General features: G+C 42.4%; 1 protein-coding gene across 1 annotated transcript in view; it reads left to right on the top strand.

Annotated features, from left to right (window-relative positions):
- SPAG16 (sperm associated antigen 16) overlaps nucleotides 1–23010 on the top strand; it is a 774791-nt gene that overhangs the window by 58155 nt on the left and 693626 nt on the right. Inside the window, exon 9 of the mRNA XM_054044528.1 lies at nucleotides 1026–1177. Within this exon, the coding sequence (XP_053900503.1) occupies nucleotides 1026–1177 (152 nt within the window). The remainder of the gene's footprint in view (nucleotides 1–1025; nucleotides 1178–23010) is intronic.

The raw sequence follows: 23010 nt of genomic DNA, 5'->3' as shown, positions 1-23010 counted from the left end.
GCGGCTCCACCCAGAATTCCAATGGGCAGCGGGGACTCCGGGAACTGTGGGATAGCTGACCACAGTGCACCACTTCCAATGTCGACGCTTTCCCCGTTAGTGTGGACTCACAAAGTCGAATTACTGTCCTTAGTGTGGACACACACGTTCGACTTTGCAATATCGATTCCAAAAATTCGATTTAAGTAAAATCGAACTACTCTCGTAGTGTAGACAAGGCCTAACAGAAGTACTGGGAGCATAAGCTTTCGTGGGTAAGAACCTCACTTCTTCAGATGCAGCTTGCATCTGAAGAAGTGAGGTTCTTACCCACGAAAGCTTATGCTCCCAGTACTTCTGTTAGTCTCAAAGGTGCCACAGGACCCTCTGTTGCTTTTTACAGATTCAGACTAACACGGCTACCCCTCTGATACTTGACATCAAGCTAATGTGTTTGTGTGTCAGGTTTGGGAGGCAATACAATGGATGGAATACAATGGGGAAGCTTGTGCTGGAGTGAAAATTCAAACGCCCGCTCTATATGTTTTAAGTTACCTCTACATTTGGGGGACAAGGAAAGAGGAGGTACAGCCCTTCCTCCTCAGCTATCTCCTGGGTTCCAAAATAATTCCCCCACCTTCTTGGATGCCAAAAATTACAATTCTTCCCTATCTAGTTACCAAAACCCTGCAGCTTTTCTTTGACTACTACAGTGTTGCTTTTCATATTTTCAATACCAGAATCTGCAGTACACTGTAATTCTGGGGCATTGTAATATAAGTTAAGTGGATTCACACAGAGAACTTGTATTAAAGGGGCTGAACTGAGTGGAAGAGTAGTATGCATAATTTTCAAGTTATTGATATGTGCAACCTTGATTACTTGGCTATCACTTTATTTCAAAGACATATTTTGCATTAATTTCAGCTTCCAGTTCTGTTTAGTTTTTCACACTGAGATTATTGCTAGGTAAATGAGATTTTTTTTTTTCAGAAGAACAAGAGAAATAAGTTCTAAGAGGATGAAATAGTTTTTTTATTTTATAGCAGGTCATAGGTGTGAAAGGGAGGATGGAAGACAGGGTCCTACGCAGAAAGCTGTTCAAGAAAACAGGGAACAAAAATATCTGTATGCTGGTGTTGCTCCATATGATCCCGCCAAAGATCCAACAAAGCAGATGGACAAGAGGTATTCAAAGGTATGAAATGCTCATTGAATCAAAGCCAATCTTCTGTGTTTTACTAAGTTAGCAGGAAAGATAGTGAGTCAATGTAACTGAGAGCAGAGCCTGGCTCTATATTCTCACATGTTCAGATAATATATGTAGGGTAAACATCTAACCATTAAAGAGCTCTTGAGTTTGTATCTTTCTAGCTTGATTATCTGAACAGAATAGTTCAGACAATTGAATGGAGTTGTAAGAATACACAGTAGTAGCGAGGCTGGGTCGGAAGTCCTGCCTCAGGAGCCCAACCACTGGATGGGTGACAGTGAGTGAGTGCACTAGGATAGGGAGCGCACAGAAGCTGCACTAGAGTTCAAAACTCTAAGCAGAAGTTCTGACTGCAGTCTTACTTCTCTGTATCACATGCTCTTAGTAGGAATCCTGGCCCATACCGTAGGGCTTATAAACTTTGCAAGAGTTTCAGCTCTGTTCATTTTGTTCCTTCAGAGGTCAGAAACACCAGAGTTGTTGTTCCAGGTATCGGCCTACAGAGAGGGCACAGGATCGGGCGGGGAATGGAAAAATCTGATTGCTTGTTTCTAGTCAGCTAAGGCGTCCAAGCTGGTGTCCAACGAGATATGCGGTTGCCCCAATTTGCACGCTATGGTCTCATTCTCCCAAATAATTTAAAACAAAATTTTGTTGCTTATTTTGCTGTGTTTGTCTAAGAGGATTTCTTCAGATTTTTTGTTTTGCTTAGATTATTTTGCTGGGGTTTCTCATTTTTAGTCTCTTGATTTTAATGTGTTTTAATTTCACTTGATTTTATGTGGAGGGTTTTGTCCCCACTTTAATATAAACTAAAATACTATGGTCAGCACCAGTCTGAGACTGAGGTCATAGCTGGGGGACCATACAATTATTTCTTTCCCCCAAATTAAAGTAAAAATTCTAATAGCTAAAACTATGTGAGGCTCTAAAATTGCTACAGCAGCCTACTCTTGCTTGGCTGGAAGCAACTGTTGGAGCCTTGGGAGAGAGAAGCTTTTGACTACCTGAATGTAGCTGGAAACTCCAGCCCCAGTCTTGTCCCTCTCTGTCTCTGCAGACTTCTGATTAAGCTTGCATAGCAGTGAATTCCTTGCATGGTTCCATCTCTTATTCTGCAAAGACATTGCTTCTGTGGTTGTCATCACCGAGGTCCCCCCCTCTGACTACTGCTTAGTTCTATTTTTCTGCTCCTTCCCTCCTCTTTCTACCCCTTCCTCTGGGTAACAGCCCAGTTCTATTGCTCTATTCAGTCCTTCTCCTCACTGTATAACTGAGGCAGGTCAGTTCTGGCCTGTCTCCCTTCCCATTGTCATCTGAATACTGCTGTGCCTCATCCCACGCTCAGCCCATCCCCATTCTCCTTTGATGAACCTTTCCAGTGGTCAGGAAATTTAACCCTTTAACTTACCTAGAAAGCATTTGTATTTATCTCTGGCTACTGAGCAACTGTATTTTTCTCAGCCCAGCAAGTCAGAGATACGTGAACTCCACAGAGCACTGGGATAAAGAAATCCTGACCCTACTTAAGTGAAGGGAGTTTTACTATTGATTTCAGTGGGGCCAACATTTCACCCTTGGAAATTATAAGCTCTCTTCTCCTATTACATTTATAAATGCTAATTGACTGGATCTGGCAGGATTCTCTGCTGCAATGGATTGTATAAGCCCCAGGTGAGTCCTATCCAGGTAACCTGAAGTCTTTTTTGGCTCATGGAGTTAGTTTAGAAAACTAGAGAGTAAGTCCAAAAATAGCCTACTAAATATTCTAGGAACAGTCAAATGTACTACTTGTTGAAGTGACAAAATAAACCAAATCTGGAATTATAGGAAAGGAAGTTAGACATTTTTTTCGACGAGTGAAAAATCTCTGATTTTAAAAAAAAATCTCATCTTATGAATATATTGTTCCGAAACATTTCCTTTGGCAGAAAAGCATGCACAAGAAATTATAGGTGCATTAGTTTATTTTTGGCCAAGTTGGAGATGGTAGGGGAAAGCCAAAATCAGGTTTAAAACAAAAAGCTGGTGATATCAGAGAGCTATTTATAGCAGACTACCGTCTCTCCCTAATAACTTCTGTCCTGTAATTCTCCTCCCCCGTATCTACTGAAGTACAATTCTACTTTGAGAAGTGATTCTGAAAATTATTCTTTTACTAAGCTCCCTACGTGCCTGCTCTAGTGGGAAAGATTAGGCTATGATTGACTGCTTTATCCCTGTTAGATCTCCGCTATAAGGATGATAGGGATCAGACCAGTGGAGGTTGCCTCAGTTGCGTTGTTTGCAGCAGAAAAGCTTGGTAAAACATGCCAGATCTTAAACAGATTGGTCCCTCACTTAGTCATGGTCTGTTTGTGACATTGCAATTTATGCTGAAGATAGTGTCACAGATAACGTGATAGGCCTGATTCTTATTTACACTAGACTCCTTTTTAAGTGCTCTTGTGGTATAAAGGGAATTTAAGTGGAGGTAAATTAAAGTTACACTCATTGTAAAGCCCCTTTACATTATTCTGGATGTGTAAAGGGGTCTTAGTGTAAATACAGATCAGGCCTCGTGAATTCAGGAGAGGAGTAAGCAGCAGGGACCAATAAAATTTAATAATCCTGTCCTTTATAATGAAATCGGAGAAGAGACATAAAAGAAACCAGGTGAAATATAAATAGAATTGACTGTAAAAATAATGCTTTCCATAGCTTTTCAGGAGGGCTCAGAGTGTTTAAATCTTAGCAGAAGTCAGAGACAACTGTTCATCTACTCTTAGGGTACGTCTATACTTACCTCCGGGTTCGGCGGTAAGCAATCGATCTTCTGGGATCGATTTATCGCGTCTTGTCTAGACGCGATAAATCGATCCCGGAAGTGCTTGCCGTCGACACCGGTACTCCTGCTCCGTGAGAGGAGTACGCGGAGTCGACGGGGGAGCCTGCCTGCCGCGTGTGGACCCGTGGTAAGTACCTTGTAGTTCGAACTAAGGTACTTCGACTTCAGCTACGTTATTCACGTAGCTGAAGTTGCGTATCTTAGTTCGAACTGGGGGGGTTAGTGTGAACCAGCCCTTAGTAAGAGATCTTATTCTTCAAAGGATAGCCACCTGGATTACATTATTACTAGAAAAAAAACACTCAAAGTGTCTTTGGTACATGGCAAAAATTAGAAAATGTTTGTATTAAATTTACTGTTCAAACATGAATGAGCTCTAACAATTAAATCTTTTGAGAACACTGTGGTCCAACCATCTGCTGGTTTGACTTGCTCAGTGTCAACTAGCTACAAATATGGCCAGTAGCTGAGTTATCAAGTTTTCTCCAAGGACAGTCAAACACTTCAGTATCCCAATGTCTTATAAGAGCTGACGTTTAATTTAAAACCCAAGGTGTCTTTGTTATAAAACCTACAATAACAGTGAAAAAGCAGCAAGGGATTTCTGTGCAGGGAATGGATATTCCTAGTTCCAAAAGCTTTGTTTCAAGACTTAATTAGGTCATAAAATAACAGGTGAGGAAACAATAATATCAAAATCTCTACTCTGTAATTTTCTTATATCAATTGCATCAATACCTCATAGGTTAAGCATTTGAATCTAATACTCCATAAGACATTTACTTTAATGAAAAAACTCTTACAGCTCAGACAACCTTTGATAATATGATTGTCTGTATATATTTGGAGTAGATTTTTATTGATTTTCTTTTTCTTTTTTTTCTTATTAATTTATGTCAGATTTCAGATAGAGTGCACTTCATAATTGAAGATTTTTTGTGTGTGTTTTTTTTTAATTAGCAGAGCAGTTTCCACTTGTCATGTGTCATATGTATTCTGGCAGTAATTTATTGTAAGATGTAATTTCATTCTCTAAAGTTTTTATGAGGTGCAAAACTTTATTGAAAGATGCATTGTAAAGATCTGGGGCTAAGATATTTTCTACCACCGTGGAATAGAGGTTGAAAATGATGATGGTAAATGACATTTAAAAAATCGGTTTACAGAAATAAAATGCAATACTGATAGAAATAACGGCTCTGGTAATTATTAGGTCTGTGTCTCTTGATAAGATCACATGTGCGTGCATGTATGTAAGAAGTCTGAGCTGCTTCTTAGAACTGAAAAGCTCTTTGGAAAAGGTACAAAAAATAGAGTGAAAAAACTAAGACCCTGATCCTGCAACATGTATGTAAATAAATAACTCTCTAGGCCTAGATCTTTAGCTGATATAAATTAGTACAGCTCCATTGACTTCAGTGGAGCTATGCCAGTTTCCACCAGCTTAGGATCTGGTCCCTTGAGTTCAATTCAGATGCCTGTAGTTACCAATATGCACATATATTTGCAGGAGTGGGACATCAGACTTTTAAAACCTGTTTCTGTGACTCATGTAGGTGTTGCTACATAGTAACCTTATAAATAATTCTTATCTTTACTGAAATATTCAAGGCATAATAAATGAATGGAGCAACAAAAAACCTTTTTTATTGCAAAATAAAAAGTTGTTTTTCCAAAGGAATTTACACAGCACCTGTGGTATTCTTTTATATAAGGATTGTATTTCAATGATATTATCATATTCCCTTCTGTCTCTGCTCTGAGATACCATTTAGTGGGCTTAGGAAGAATTCCTATCTCCTGCTTCCCACCAGGGGATGTTCATACCACTCACATCTCTCTCCTCAATAACGTAAAGCTATTATTGCATTTCTGCAAATGTAGGCATCAAGAGCCTGATCTACCACCCACTGAAGTCAATAGATGCCTTTCCATTGATTTTAATGGGCTTTGAAGCTGGACTCAAGAGAGTCTCTGCCACCATCCTGAGGTTAGGAGAAGGAGATCCTTTGTGAGGTAAACCCTCTCTTTTGCAACTCCAGTTATAGTGATTTGGGAGAAACTAATACTGTAGAAGGGTTCCCCTGCATTTTCCTTGGAATGAATGCGTGCTATATTCTGTTTGTAGTGGCTGCTGGTGGCCTCATTCTTAGGATATACAGTGGGCCTTTTCCATGTAAGAGAGAAATTAAAACCAAAAATAGAAATAGAAGATTATTCTTTAAGTAGTGTCCCTGTGTGTGCTCCACTGTAGGTGTATGTGCGCCCCAGTGCCTCTAATCGGAGATTTTTGGTAGCAGTGTCTGTTGAGCCCACACATGCGTTCTCCCTCCCTCATGGTCTGCTTCGAGGCTATCTAGCACTGCGCAGGTGACCCACCCCCCTCAGTTCTTTCTCAACCGTCTTTGGCCTAGAGAGCAAGCAGTCGTCCCTTCCTTTTCTGTGTCATTAGCATAAGTAGTAGTTGTTCTTGTTTCTTTTGTTCTCCTTAATACTTATTGTTTCCTTTTTACGCCGTTGGGATTAAAGAAAAAAAAGGAAAAGAAAAGAAAAAAAACTTTAGTTTACATTTCCTGCCCTGTGTGGGGGGGATTCCCCCTGCCCCCCAGGCATTTAGAAGACTCTAAGTTTTTTTCAGTTAAAAAAGATAAAGAGGAAAAGAAGAGGAGGAGGAAAGAAGACCTTTCTTCTTCATTCCTCGCCGCTAGAGGATATTAGCCCCCCACCCAGGGGCATGCCTGGCTCCAAGAGGTGCCTCTCCCGCAAGGAGTCGATTCCTGTAATGGCCAGACACTTTCCTTGTGTCTGGTGCCTGGGAGAGCCCCACAGAAGTGTTCCCCTGCCACAGCTAAAACTGCAGTCTTGCAGGAACTGGGAGCTGAAGTTAAAACTCCTCCTTTTGGAGAAGGCACTTCACTCTCCAGGGGACTCCGGTACTGACCCCGGAGCCTTTAACTTTAAAGGGGGTAACATTGTGGAAAAAATAGCAGACTCTCCACGTAAAGGCTCGTAAAAAGGACTCCAAATCATTGGCCAGCCAGAGGCGTTGCCCAGTGCTGCCACCTTGGTACCAACGGCACTGGCAGCTCTGAAGCACTGTACCCAGAAGGGGGCCTCCGCTATGAGCTCTGCCGCACTGCCTGGAGAAGCCAGAGGTTCAGCCTCTAAGGCAACCATATCGCCACCTAAGGAGAAAGGCAATTACTATACTGTCTCTAAAAGAGTGGCACACAGAGAGAACTTCTGGTACCAGGTGCAACAAAACTCCCATTTAGGGAGTGCTCTGTACTTTCTCAATCATCGGTACCAACAAAGTACCACGGACACTCTTCTGCGGTACCAAGTGAGCCCACGGTACCGCATGAGCTCCAGTACCCTGGAGACTTGATAGTTGGGGAAGAACCACAATTCCCATTACTTGGTACCGGGGCCCCAGTACCAACCACATCCTGGCACCTGGAATCGCTTTGGGTCATGTACCACCAATACCCCAGTCAGCACCACCCTTACCCAGTGACGAGTCTGACAGAGGCCAGGAGAAGGTCATTTCCCTGGCTGCTCATCATGGTCCACTGTTACAAATCAAAGGTCCTGATCATGGTACGGGATCCCCTGAGCTAACCACCCCCCATTTCCCTCCCCCGGCTGTATTGCGATCCTTGGGCAACGTACACATCCCACAGATTGAGACTGTCCAGTGTCCCTCAGAGAGAGTCCACCATGTGGTCTCCTACAGCCTGGCTGTCCAGAGCCCCTGAGCCGGGGAGGAGGAAGCTTTTTCAGAACAGGAAGAAAGGCTCGAAGGGGAAGCTACCCCTCCAGCACAGTTCTCCTCATCTCTACCAGATGAGGCTGTAATGCCTCCCCGGTCCCATCACTAGGTGATGATTTTAAAAACTTTCTGGATCTTACCAAGAGGGTGGTAGATGAGCTGCAGGTTCCCCTACTGGAGGTGGCAGATACACATCAGAAGTTGGTGGATATTCTGCACACCTCCCCTCACCAAGAATTGCCCTCCCAATTAATGAGGCGATTCTAGATCCTACCAAAGTCATCTGGCAGATACCAGCCTTCATTACACCAGCCAGTAAGAGAGCCCAAAAAAAAAAATACTACGTCCCTTCCAAAGAGGCAGACTTCCTGTTTCAACATCTGCAACCCAACTCCATCATAGTGGATGAGATTAATGCACGAAGCAAGCAACATCATGTCAAGTCGACCACATAAGATCGGGCTTGGCAGGATGGCGTATTTGTTGGTGACGTTACAGTTTAGAGTCACAAATTACCAACCTGTCATGGCCAAATATCATTTTATTAATTATGGGAAACTCAATGTGTTTCTGGAACATTTACCAGAGACACACAAGGAGCAGTTTCAGGCCATTCTCAGAGAGGGCCAGTTAGTAGCCAGACTGGTGCTAGAGACAGCACTGGATGTAGCTGATACAGTTGCCCGCCCGGTCTCTGTGACAGTGGTAATGTGGTGGGCTTCTTGGCTACACCTTTCTGGGTTGCCCAAAGAGCTGCAGAAGACTTCCAGTTTGAAGGGCCCAAACTCTTCACGGAGAAGACAGCTTCTTCTCTCCATACCGGGCCACATTACGCTCCCTGGAAATCTACACTGTGGGACAGAAGAGAAGATATAGCTCTCTGTTACAGCATAGGTCACAGCCTCCTCAATACTCACCATCTCAGTGCTGTTACGAGCCGCAGCGTAAGAGAACCAGGCTCAAAAATGGAAGCAATCTGCACCTTAATCCACAACCTCTGACCACCTCTTCTAAGCATTTTTGACTGTTTGGTTGAGGGCCTGAACAATTATACATTGCAACATCAGCGGCCATCTGCACACCTGTCATGTCCCTTCAGAAGTCGCCTCTTTCACAGCAGTTGGGAGAATGTCACTTCTGACAGATGGGTCCTGGAGATTATTTTTTAAGGGTTATGCCATTCAATTCATATTCAAACCCTCCTTCCCTGTGCCCCTCCAGGGACCCTTCTCACGAGAACCTATTTCACCAGGAAATATATCACTGGTTATGCCTAGGGGCCATAGAAGCAGTCCCAGTGCATCTCAGGAGCAAGGGGTTTTACACTCATTATTTCCCGATCCCCAAGGCGAAGGGCGGCTGGAGGCCCATTCTAGATCTAAGAGTATTAAACAAATACGCAAAGGCGCAGGCATTCAAGTTGATCACACTAGCAGCCATTATTCCAAAGCTAGAGCAAGGAGATTGATTTCTGGCCCTGGACCTACAAGATGTCTACTTCCATATCTCGATGGACCCATCATATATAAGAGATTCCTATGGTTTGGGCAGGACCATTATCAGTTCAGACTGCTCCACCCTGGATATTCTGGAAGGTTCTCTCCACTGTAGTGGCACACTAACCCCATTTCAACGACTGGAGTTTATGAGCGCCAACCTTAATGCAGTACAAGCAAGAGCATTCCTCCCGCTACGCAGATTCACCGCCCTGGGACAGATGCTTCCCTAATAGGCTGGGGAGCTCACCTATGTAACCACAAGGTTCAGGGCAAGTTGCCTTCCACAGAAGTTATCAATCTTTTGGAGCCAAGGGCCGTCAGGAACACCTGTGTACACTTTCTGCCTTTCCTCAAGAACACGCACGCAAAGGTTATGATGGAAAATATGGCCTGTATGATTTACATAAATCACCAACGGGGTGCCAGATCTCCCTCCCTCTGCACAGAAGCATTCAAACTTGGGAATTCGTGCATCATCATAATGTGCTCATTTCAGCTGTCTATCTACTAGGGATACAGAATGTGACAGCCAATCATCTCAGTCAGAATTTTTCTCATGACCACGAATGGGAACTGAAGTCAGAGGTGCTTTTGAGATGTATTCACTCTTTGGGGAACCCTGACTACAGATCTCTTTGCTGCTTACTGGAACAGGATATGTCCTCATTATTGCTCCAGGGCTGGCCTTGGGAAACTTTTACTGGGAGATGCCCTCATCCTCCTATGGGATGGGGACCTCTTGCATGCCTTTTCCCAGTTCCCGCTTCTATCCAAGGTCCCGTTGAAAATTCAACAAGACAAAGCAAGAGTTATTCTGGTTGCTCCTCCTGGCCATGACAAGTCTAGTTCCCTTACCTGACACAGATGACAATATGTCCTCCGGTTCCTCTTCAGCCCATTCCTTATCTACTCTCTCAAAACAATGGGCTGGTCCCTCACCCCAACCTATGGGTCCTCCACCTTCAGGCTTGGCTCCTTCGTCGTTCCAAAGCTTAGAGGCAGAATGCTCTGATGAGCTGAAAGACATGCTGCTACACAGCCAAAAGTTGATTAGTTGATGTACTTACCTAAAAAATGGAAATGATTCCAAGTTTGTTGTCATTCTAAACACATAGACTCAACCTCATCTTCCCTCCCTCTGATTTTACACTACATTTTAGACCTCAAGAGGTCAAAACTCTCACTCAGCTCCCTTAGGGTACATCTTGTGGAGAAACGGCTTTCCACCATCAGGTAGACAGATACTGTTTTTGCTCACCTGCTGATGCATAGATTCCCTGAGGGCATTGGGAATCTCTTCCCGCATGTGAGACCACCTGTTCCAGCTTGGGATCTTAACCTAGTTCTCAGGCCTTTGACTAGACCTCCATTTGAGGCCATGGCAACTTGCTCTCTCACACCTGTCCATGATGACAACATTTCTAATTGCCATCAGCTCAGCTAGCTGCATAGAAGAAATAGCAATCCTGATGGCACACACACCATGTGCAGTTTTTTTTTTAAGACAAAGTAACTCTGAGGCCGGAACCCAAGTTTCTCTCTAAAGTTGCCTCCGCTTTCCATATGAATCAACAGATCCATCTTCCTGGTTTTTTTCCAAAACCACATTGTGATATGAGGGAGGCAATTCTCCATAAGCTAGATGTTAGAAGAGCACTAGCATTCTACTTGGGCAGGGCTAAGGTCTTCAGGAAGTCCCCTAAACTCTTCCTTTCGCTCATGAAAGATCCAAACGCTGTGCAATATCGGCTCAAACACTATCCAAAGGGATCTCTGGTTGCATTAATCACTGTTATTAAGGGCGCAACCTTCTGCCTCTCTCCAGAGTCCATACGCATTCCATGAGGTCAATTTCTACTTAGGGATATATTTAAGGAATGTGATCGATCTTGGAAATCTGAAGAGCAGAACTTCGGCCTTTGCCCACACTTTCGCAGAACATTATGTGATCACTGGAAATTCAACCTGTGATGCCATCATTGACTCCACAGTAATCTCTGTAGTAACAGAATCCACTCCAAAGTCCCAGCCTCCAGTGATGGGTACTGCTCAGGAGTCACCTACAGTGGAGCAGATGCATATGTTTCAGTTCCAGGAAGATGTGGAAAATGGGTCTTCTATTTGGCTATCTTATAATTTTGAGTCTTGTAAAGCTAAACTGCTAGGCATCAACTCTGACACTGTGATCTCACAATATCCTTCCACTTCACCTGAGATCTCACCATTTCAGATAGTGATATTTCAGATAATAACAGGCATGTAACATTTAAAAAAAGGATACCGTCACTGTGCGGTGAGAAAAATAGGCATATGTCATTAAGCTCTCACAGTGCCCCCTAACCAAACCCAAGACTAGGAAGGAAGCCCATAAACAAGGAACATGAAGAATGTTAAGATGTTTTATGTTATAGTAACCTCCTACCTGCTTCTTGGGACTCAGTGAGGATTGATAGATTTTGCAATCGGTTTATTTTGGACATTGTCTATAACCTGGTGGATGTGTGAGGAATCATAATTGTTCTTTGTCTATCAAGAGTTTGCTGATTTTAGGATGTGTCATTATGTTTCTCATATGTACTTTCTTCTATGACCCTCCCCATTATTGATACTGGATGGGGTTTTGTGATGCTTCTTTGGACTACCAGTGTTTTGGTGGTCATGACAGTTGAGAAGGTATGACAAGATATCTGGCACCGAATTCTACAGGTAGCAATTCAGTTATGATGACAGAGCATCTAGGAGCTAAAATATATATTAACCAAAATATGTAAGCATAAGAGTGTTTTAAACTACTTGTACTGTCCTTATTTGATAGAGGTATGTATCTAAAAGCTTTATCGCCAGCCAGATGCGCAATCCCTATTCTGCCATTTTTGAAATGAAAGGACAGGTTGTGATATTAATTCTACAGACTTGGGACTCTACCATACTTTTCAGCTTAGACACATTTTTAGAAAAGGTCAGGATATGTCTATTTTAGTTTGTCCACCTTTTGCCCTCCTTAGTGTTTGCAGGCAGTCATAGCCCGTTTGCTGGAGATTTATACATGTAGTGATCTACAGCTCTAACAAAGGTAAGTTAAGCATCCTCAGTCGAAGCATGTCCAGGAGTCTAGTCTGGGAGTAGGTTCTGTGCCATGCAGGATGGAGACAGCCAAGATCTGTCAGTCAGAAGGGTCCTCTTAAAGACCCACAGACTATTAATGAACCTCATTGTCCTGCATCAAGAACTACGACACCTTCTCCCCTTTTGGTACATGACAGCAGTAATTTGCAACTTACATATCTCACCACACTTTTTTTGTCTTTAAAGGAAATCTTATTAGCTCATTTAGGGTTAAGCTGAGCAGCTTTGCTCGTCCACTCTCTGCCACAGCAAGAACGCTTCTGTCGCAAATGGATAAAAGGTGCCACTGGTGCCTTCTCCATCAAGCCAGGGGAGGCTCCCTTGTACAGGGAAAAATCAGGAATCCTTCTGCTGTGGGTGAGCCCCATGGAAAGGCTAAGTCCTTTGCTTTGGTATCTATCGAACTCTGCTTCATTCAATGTGCACCCTAAAGATACACAGTGAATTAGGCAAAGGCCTATGATTTGGTAGCGTATTGTCTAAGAAATAATATATGCTAAGGGAATGAGGCTGTATTGGAATGCACATATGAGGGTGGGAGAGCTCGAATTGCATAACTATAATTAATTTCAGCATTGCCTGACTTTTTTGAGCACTTAAATGTGCTGTCTTAATGATTTGTTATTTTAATTAAAGTGGCTAATGCCTTTTAAAAAATCCCTAGGAAATCATTTGTATCATTCATATTCTTATTGGGCACTGTGATGGAGTGTGGATCCCACACAGGCCCTGAAAGGGTTAATGAGGGCCTGAGAGGCCAATTACATTATCTGGTGGGCACGGGGGAGAGTGCCAACCTTAATTAGAGAGGAAGCTCCGCAGGGGAGGAGCTGAGTAGTGATTATAACTGAAGAAAGCTCCGAATGGAAAAGGGAGCTGCAGGTAGAAAGTAAAGAACTCTGCAGTCACTGTCTGGGACTAGCTTGTGAGGAGAGAACCCATGGAGAAATTTGTCCTGGGATCTTCTCAAAAGGTTGGGAAGGGGGAGTGTGGCAAGAGTCCCGGGAGACTGTCAAGAGTCCAAGAGAGAGATAAAGAGCACTGGGTGTGGAGCAGGCTCCAGTGACAAGCCCTGATAAAAGGGCTGGATTTGAACTTGCTAGGTGAGAGCTCTGAGAGGTGCTCAGTGAAGGAACAGAGCAGCAGAGAGGGATAGGAGGGCAGAAATTGGTTTAAGTTTGTATACCTTTAGTTTAGGATTTTTATTAGAGGATTCAGAGGACAGCTTGAATGGTATGTCTACACTGCAGCTAGGAGTGAGCCTCCCAGATTTGGTAGACAGACTTGCTCTATCTTCACTCAAGCGAGTGTGCTAAAAATAGCAGTGTGGACATTGTGGCTCTGTGGAGACTCAGGCTAGCCACCTGAGTTCAGACCCACGGGGTTGGGTGGACTTGAGATCCTGACCTGTCCATGCTATTGTTTTTAGTGCATTAGCTCAAGCAGAACTAGTGCAAATCTGTCTATTTCGGCTGGGAGGCTTGCTCCCAGTTACAGTGTAGACCGCCTGAGAGTCCTTGTCCCTGGGAAGGGGATGAAGGCAGTGAGAAAAGGGTGTGAGGACCATGGGTCCCAGAGATGGGGCCGAAGACCATTTTCTAAGGACATTGCCATTTTATGTTGGACTTTGTTACCCCAGAAGATGTGGACTAAATTGTGCCCTGGCCTGAAGGCCAAGTCATGTGAAGAGGCAGGCCACTGGATCATGTGAAGGGTAGTCATTGGCTGTGGGTTCCAGATGGGGAGAGTGCTGCTACGTCATGTCTAACCACACGTAGGTACTCCAGCCGTGAGTCCAACCCCCTTCATGTCTGTCTGTCTCTCTCTGTCATTCACATACAGCCTCATAAGCAGGCTTGGCAGAATTCAATGTTTTAAAATAATTAGATAAATATCTAAACTGTCTACCTAGAATATTTACATACTAACATGAAAAAGCAGCAAAGGAGATGGTGCCAGCACAATTTCCTTTTGCAGTTTGAATGTTTTTAACATAGTTTTCTGAGATTTTTCTAAGGTTTTTGTTCTTTTTCATATTTATATTTTTTTATTAATTTTGTCAAATACAACAAATATACCAAAATACCAGATTCATCATAATACACAAAGTAAGTAAAGAAGGTTAGGATAAAGGGAGGGGAGGGAAAGTGACATATCTATCTTTATGGTTATCTACTTTAATTTTAGACCTCTAAAAAGTCAGCACAAATTGCTTTGAATTTTTGGGGCATTTTCCTTCTGTGGAATGCCAGTCATTCACTAGCTGCAAAGCCAGCCATACCATTGAACCAGGCATCAATATATGGTGGAGATGAACTTTTCCATTTTTTCAGGATCAATTTTTTTAGCAACCAAAGCTGCACATTGGAACCATGCTGCCTTGTTACCAGGTAATTTCCATGCATCATGAATATAGCCAAGAATGAAGTTTAAAGGGGAGGGCTCCAATGTACCCAGTTTTTGTTATCTTTAAAGAAAAGTGAAAAGACTAAAAACCACAGGAATGTACTATTTAGTGCATCCCACAGGGTTTGGAGGAAGAGCCCCTCTCCTGGGGCCCTTAGGAGCTGCAAAAAAAAAAAAGACACAAAGGTTTGCCTCATTCACTTTGCAGCACAGAATATGCACTGATATTTGTATGCCTATGTCTTGATCTTTGACTATATATTTGAGGGCAGTGCAAGTCATGTGGGGTGATACCCAATGATGAAAAATTATATGGCAGAGAAAAACTTGCTGAATCTCTTCACTGCTCATTTCCAGACCTGTTAAAGGTTGCATTATTTTGAAAGGTATAGAATTTTGTAAAGAAAATTATTTTTTGGAGGTGTTACATGAATTCCAATGAAACATAATTTCAACCTTAAGTTCTTCTTTATTTAAGATTTTTGCAGAAAAGATTTTAGTCTACAGTGACGAATTTCATAATAATTCAAGTGTGTTATATAAACAGTTGGATGGCACAATGGGTCCTGATCTTGACTAGTGTATCTTAGTGCCACTATAATACAAATAATGCTTGACTTTGTGATCCACACACAATTATATCAAAATGTTGAAAAGGAAAAATGTATTTGAACAGGAAGAATAATCACCCATGATATATTTTTAAAGTTATATTCTTCCAAAATGAACATTCTGAATACAGAACTCTGTAGCTAATTTACATTAGAGTTCAGGGATATGGTTAAAAAGAAAGAGTATGCATGCTACAGCGCTGTATACTTACCAAAATGAAAAATTAATGTAAATTGAATGAGACCATAGTTAGCAATACTAATTGTTTTTCTATTTTTCCATTTTAATGTAGTTCAGTTTTAATTATTCATGCATAATACTGGATCCCTTTCAAATTGCAGAAATGTGATTGAAATGTAAAATAAGCACTCAAAAGCCTAAAGTCTGGCGGAAGGGGCTCAGGTGTTCATTTAGTGTGGTATTTATATTTGAAATTAACAATTCGATGTTGAATTATAGATTTTCACTCTTAAATCGTTTCCCCCAATATTTAAACAAAGCTTTTGCATATGTAAACATCTCCTTAAGAAAAATGAAATTCATTTTTCATGAAGCCTAAGTGTAAATGTTGAATCTCTCTAATATACCACAGGCATCCTGGACGTGAGCATGGTATTAGCTCTGCTATTTGTCATATTCTGAGTTGTTTACATTGTATACTTGACTTCTGGGAGTAAAAAATAAAGTCTTAATTGTTTTTGATAGAATATACTGAAAATGTTAAATGAAAGAAAATGCTAAGGTTACACTCCACATAGCTTATGAATTAATAACCAGATTATTCCCCTAACCATTGCAACTATGATCCATTGAGATGTTGGCTATATCTTTTAAAAACAAGTAGTTTTTGTTTAAGCAGTTTTAAGTCTGTATAAATATATACACACATTATTGGATATGGTCGTGATGGTATATAATCCCCATTCTCATCTGGAAGCAGCTAACTTGCAGTCAGAGGCTCAATTAGCCCTTCTCCAGGTGCACCCGTATTGACTGTTAGGACTGGGTGCAGGATTTGAAAAAATGAGGAAGCTCAGTAGTTGGGAGGCGGAAGGGGGAAAGAACAGACCAACTTCTCCAGGGGTGATCTGGAAGCCTGACTAGAAATAAGCTGCAGTCTGCCTGAACCCCTAAATATGGGGAGGAGTGTGCCATCCTCTGCACCATGGGGTTGATTGAGGCACAGAAGCCTGTTTACAGATCCGTTTGGAGACCTATCAGTTAGCCAGTTTTTAATCCATTCAATGTGTGCCATGTTGATTCGTATTGTTCTATTTCCTTAATCAAAATGTCATGTGGTACATTGTCAGTGCCTTACAGAAGTCTAAATGTATTACATTAACACTACAATCTTTATCAGCCATGTTGATTGGTATTAATTATGTTACTCTCCTTTAATTCTATATTAATTGAGCCTGTATCAGCTGTTCCATTATTTGAATGGCAGGACTATACTGACCTGGATTGTCCTGTTTACCCTTTTAAAATAATGGCACAACATTAGCCTTCTTCCCACTCTCTGGAACTCCCCCAGTGTTCGAAAACTTACTGAAAATCAATATTAGCAATTCAGATTGCTCCTCGGTTCAGCCAGCTTTTTTAAAATACTTGGATGCAAGTTGTCTTGATGTACTGATTTTAAAATGTCTGTTTTTAGTAGCTGTTGGTTAACATCCTCCTTAGTCACTGTTAAAGTAGAAAGTATATTATTGTTATATGATACCAATGCATCATCTGGCTTTGTCCCAAATACAGAACCAAAATAATTGATGGTGTCTGTGAAGAGGTTTGCTACCCCAGACACTGCCTAGTAGTTGGGCGAGGGCGTGACAGGTGGTCTTCTATCTTGGATCCCCCTGTTGATAGCCCCTCTGGCCCTATAGCAGTCTGTACCCTGCTGTGGCTTAGCCCTCCAGTTGGGCTACAAATTGTGTCCACCCCTTCAGGGGTATGTAGAGGGTCCAGCAAAAGGTTAGTTCTGTTGCCCAGAAGGGGCTTTAGGACTTTGGCCAGGTGAAGCCTGGACTTGGGACTCTCTAGGATATGGGGTCTCTCTAGTCCTGAGTCTTTGGTATCCGAGAGAAGCATTTTGCCTCCAGCCCCTTCACGGTGCATCCAAGGGAGCCTGGGCCCACCCTCTCTGCTGGAGTCCAATCCAGGGCCCAAAAGGTAGGTGGCTGAGTCTTGCACCCTGGAGTAGTATGCAGCTGCTTCTGTGGATCACTTCCTATTGGTCTCCCTATGCAAGAGAGAAAAGCAAAGGCTTGTAAACAAAAAAAATCAAAAAAGAAATCTCCAACCTTGCAAATGTCCAAAGTACTTTTCACTCAGCAGGTCAGGAAGACCACCAGTAGTCAGGGGCTCCAGGACTGGGGCCTCCCCCTGTGCTCCCCTTCAAGCCCCTCCTCCAGTCTGTGCATGCATTGGAGGTGTGGTGGCCCAGAGCAGCTCCTTAACCCCTTCCTCTATAGTTTGGGGGTTGTAAACCTCATCAATCTGCTCCATCACCAGATGATCTCATTTACACGGGGCCAGATAGCTTTACCAGATAGCTGGTAGCTTTACTCCAGTGAAATCATTGTATGTCACAAGTAGTCTCAGTGAAGTTAATGGGATTTTTTTTCGCAGAAAGTGCCATGGGATTTTTAATACTCATTAGTGTTTTCATATCTCATCTAAAATAATCCTCCTGCTGCTGCTTTAGCAATTTTCCTCTTTCATTCAGTCTTATTCCTGTCTCTCATGCTCTAACTTTCTATTCCCCCTCTCTTCCATAACATAATAAGGCCTAGTGCAACTAGTGCATTGCATTAAAAGAGAAATGACCTCCCCAACCGTTAAGTCTCTTGGTGTAGCATTTTGTTGTTTAAAAAAAATGCTAACTAAAAATATAATACTGCTGCTTCAGGTAGGGGTGATATTATTTCATGCACGACAGATTCAATTTTTTTTTAATAGTTTGTGTCATTTCTTTGTTTTTGTAGTTTTCCTTTTTATCATTTAATACCAATGTCTGTGCAGTGCAGATAATGTACTGCATATTGTAAGTCATCTAAAGGAGATCAGCCAATCAGAATTGTGATTTATTGTACATACAAGGATCTTGTATTTTTGCAGGAACGTCTCACTCAAACAATAGAAAGCAAACACGCATTACAAAACCCACAAAATGTTTCTGCAGTACTCCTAAACAAATCTTACTCTTGAAGTAATAGAGCAAAAATTGAGACTGTCTGCTGTGATTTAAATCAGTTGTAAGGATTTTTCACAGGTTAACAAGCAAAAGAACAAATAAACAAAAAAGGGGGGGCAATCCCAAACCTACTGGATTTTTAAAAATGGTACTGTCAGAGTACCATTCCTTCCTTGTTCACGTATACATACTTCATATGTGTGGCACCCTTCATAATAGGACTAAATCCGTCCCACTTACATACTGGGAGACTTAAATAACATGATGGGTAAGAAATGGTGTCCCTAACCTCTGTTTGTCAGAGGGTGGAGATGGACGGCAGGAGAGAGATCACTTGATCATTACCTGTTAGGTTCACTCCCTCTGGGACACCTGGCATTGGTCACTGTCAGTAGACAGGATACTGGGCTGGATGGACCTTTGGTCTGACCCAGTATGTTCTCATGTACTGATACTATTAAATGTTTAACAGAACTAAGTAATGTAACTTTACCAGTTAGCAATAACGCAAATAGCTGTAACACCTCTTTGTGTCTCAGCTATTTAAAGGCGTCTCCTTGAATGCCCTTCGCATAAGAGAAAGGCTTAGCTTTTCTTTGTAGTTCTCACACTGTAAGAATACACAGTAGAGTAATCTTACATAAGAGCTTTCCAGGCTTGATCCTTGACATTTCACATTTTTTAAAAAAAGTCATATTGTATAGTATGGATGCACCAGCTTGGAGACAGCACATAAAAACCTTCATAAAGGACTCGTTGGAGACTTAAAATGGTATATCTGCCTTGTGTTAAAATTCAAACAACCATGATTATGGAACAGTAGCCAAACGTTCTTTTTTTTTCTTTTCCAAGTGCAAATACAGTTAACACAGGGATGGGCAGGCATGGTTGGGGAGCATGAAGCTGTCTTGGCGGAGAGAGGTTGAGGGAATATATGGATGGGGGAAGAAACTGGTAAGATGTGGGAGCGAGGAGGGGGCGAGACAAAAAGGAGGTGCAGGGGACTGGGTGTGGCAAATGTTAGTGTTATCTTTTAATTTACATTAATGTAGTTCCTAGCAACCCTCATCAAAGATCAGGGCCCCATTGTGCTAGGTACTTTGCAGACATGTTATGTCTATAGAAGGAGACAGTAAGACAAACTCTCCCTCATTTTAAACTTAGCATAAGAGAATGTACTTCAGATTCCTAGCCAGTGGTACATAAGCGAATGATGTGGCCAACATTACATCCAGCTGCCTTTGAGCATCCTAATCTAATGGTTCATGTCCCCATTTTGCAGATGGGTGAATGGGTGGTGGCTTTTCAGTGTGAGAGTGAACAAGACTCAAACTCATGATCTTCGGGGCTACAGTTAAGCTTCTTAACTATATAAACCAGATGAACTGGGTACTTTGACAGGAGAAGGGCTCAAAGTATTCAGTGTGGATAAAAGCATTCACCTTCTCCCTTTCCATTCCCTTCCACTGTTCACTACCCTCATCTCATACCAGGTATATCTGCCTACTTCCCACCTGTTCCTATAGACTTGCTAACAGATCTCAGAGGGGAGCCCTGTCCTTACAGGCCTCAGAAGAGATATTGGAGCTGGGATCCCCTTCTGTGGACTTTATACAGAAGCACAGTTTTTAAAGGGTATTCTTGCTAGCAAGTTAAAAAAAAGTATGGATTGGATGAATGGACTATAAGGTGGATAGAAAGCTGGCTAGATCATCAGTCTCAACAGGTAGTGATCAACAGCTCGATGTCTAGTTGGCAGCCGGTATCAAGTGGAGTGCCCCAGGCGTCTGTTTTGTTCAACATCTTCATTAATGATCTGGATGATGGGATGGATTGCACCCTCAGCAAGTTTGTGGATGGCACTAAGCTGGGGGGAGCGGTAGATACACTGGAAGGTAGGGATAGGTTCCAGAGTGACCTAGACAAATTGGAGGATTGGGCTAAAAAAAATCTGATGAGGTTCAACATGGACAAATGCAGTGTCTTGCACTTAGGACGGAAGAATCCCATGCACTGCTACAGGCTGGGGACCGACTGGCTAAACAGCAGTTCTGCAGAAAAGCATCTGGGGATTACAGTGGACAAGAAACTGGATATGAGTCAACAGTGTGCCTTTGTTGCCAAGAAGGCAAACAGCATATTGGGCTGCATTAGTGGGAGCATTGCCAGAAGATTGAGGGAAGTGATTATTCCTCTCTATTCAGCCGGGTGAGGCCACATCTGGAGTATTGTGTCTAGTTTTGGGCCTCCCACTACAGAAAGGATATGGACAAATTGGAGAGAGTCCAGTGGAGGGCAACAGAAATTATTAGGAGGCTGGGGCACATGACTTATGAGGAGAGGCTGAGGGAACTGGGTTTATTTAGTCTGCAGAAGAGAAGAGTGAAGGTGGATTTGATAGCAGCCTTCAACTACCTGAAGGGGGGTTCCAAAGAGGATAGAGCTAGGCTGTTCTCAGAGGTGGCAGATGACAGAACAAGAAGCAATGGTCTCAAGTTGCAGTGGGGGAGGTTTAGGTTGGATATTAGGAAAAAACTTTTTCACTAGGAGGGTGGTGAAGCACTGGAATGGGTTACCTACGGAGGTGGTGGAATCTCCATCCTTAGAGGTTTTTAAGGCCTGGCTTGAAAAAGGCCTGGCTGGGATGATTTAGATGGGGTTGGCCCTGCTTTGAGCAGGTGGTTGGACTAGATGACCTCCTGAGATATCTTCCAACCCTAATCTTCTATGATTCTATGATCCACACTGCTGTTTTTATCATGCCAGCTCAAGCAGAGATAGCACGTCTGTCTACCTGTGTTGGGAAGCTCACTCCCAGCTCCTGTGTGAACATTCTCTAAGTCAGTGATTCTCATACTGTGGGTGGGGACTCCGTTTTAATGGAGTAGCCAGGGCTGGCGTTAGACTTGCTTAAGGCCTAGCCTCATCACCTAGGGCCAAAGCCCAAGCACCGTTGCCTGGGGCTCAGGCTTCGGTTTCAGCTTTAGCCCTGGGTAAAGGGGCTTGGGTTACAGGCCTCCCGACCCGCCCGTGGCTGAACCCCTTGGGCTTCATCTTTGCCCCTGTCCCCCTGCCTGGAGTGGCAGGACTTGGGCTTTCCACCTCCCCATCCTCTCCTGGGGTGGTGGTGTAATTTATTAGAAGGGGATCATGGTGCAATGAAGTTTGAGAAACCCTGCTCCAAGTTAAACAATAAAAATCTAATCGTTCAAAAATCTAAATCTATTGTGAGTTTCTATGAGGAAGGAGAATTATCCTTGTCTCTCTCATTTTCATTCTCCTCAGATTGTTTCAGAGGATAAAGGGAGGGAGATCTCTTCACACAAAAAATGTTAAAGTGGTGGTAAGATAACAGGCACATAACATTATGTTAGTGCATCTTACCGGTCAAGAATGTTAGATTTAAAAAAATCCAAAATCTTAATGTTAGAAACCTAGGAACTGCAGAGTTAAGATAATACATTTCAAATGAGGAATCTAAACTACTTTAACTATGCACTGGCAGAGCACACCATCTTCCCTTTGCATGCAAAATATTGAAATTGTGTGCCACATAAGTGTTTCATATATACATGTTTCAATTACTAAGTTTGTATGCCAAACCTTGCAGGATGGTATTGGTTATACCCCTTGCTTGCTCCATTGATTGCCATTTAAAAAATCAACCTCTTAGCAATGGTTAACATAGCTGTACATTTATTTTGAGTAAGAAAAAAGGGTTATTTCCAATTCCACCTTTTGGCAAATACTCGCTTTTTAATGGAATCTCCCTAAATTTGAGATTTCTACAGATTAATGGAAGTAACAACTGAAAATGGGAAATTGTGTCCAACTTCTGAACTGGTCTGTTTAACATGAGTGCACTTACCACTCAGGAGCATCCATCCCTCACTCTTTCTCCCTACTATTTCCTTATTTATCTGTACAAGTGTTCCCCAGCCAAGATACACACTCTCCTTGGAGGGAGTCTCCTGGGTATTCTATGATTCTGGCATGCCACCTACACAGAATAGAATATATAACCTCAAAAATCTGATTGAGCATCCACAATAATACATACTGCATGGGTACCATTGAATTATAATGTAGCTTAATCAGCTAGAATAATGGTTCCATAGCTATAGAAAAAGAAACGAGAAAAATCGAAATCTGGGCTAATGATTTTCTCTTGATTGAAACTCATCAGCAGTGTAGAACTCCTGTCAGCTTTTTCAGCAGTAGGAAAAGGACAAACATGCATTTGATTGTGAATATTGTGGGGGAGGGGGAAATACACACAAGATTTAACTACAATTATGGAAGTATTCCTCTCCCCAGTGCAGGGCAGATTGATTCCTAATGATTCTAAACAAAATATCATGGGTACTTCAGGCTTTCCACAGC

This window comes from Malaclemys terrapin, chromosome 11 (genome assembly GCF_027887155.1).
Source record: "Malaclemys terrapin pileata isolate rMalTer1 chromosome 11, rMalTer1.hap1, whole genome shotgun sequence".
Lineage (NCBI taxonomy): Eukaryota > Metazoa > Chordata > Testudines > Emydidae > Malaclemys > Malaclemys terrapin.
This window is presented reverse-complemented; position numbering and strand designations above follow the sequence as displayed.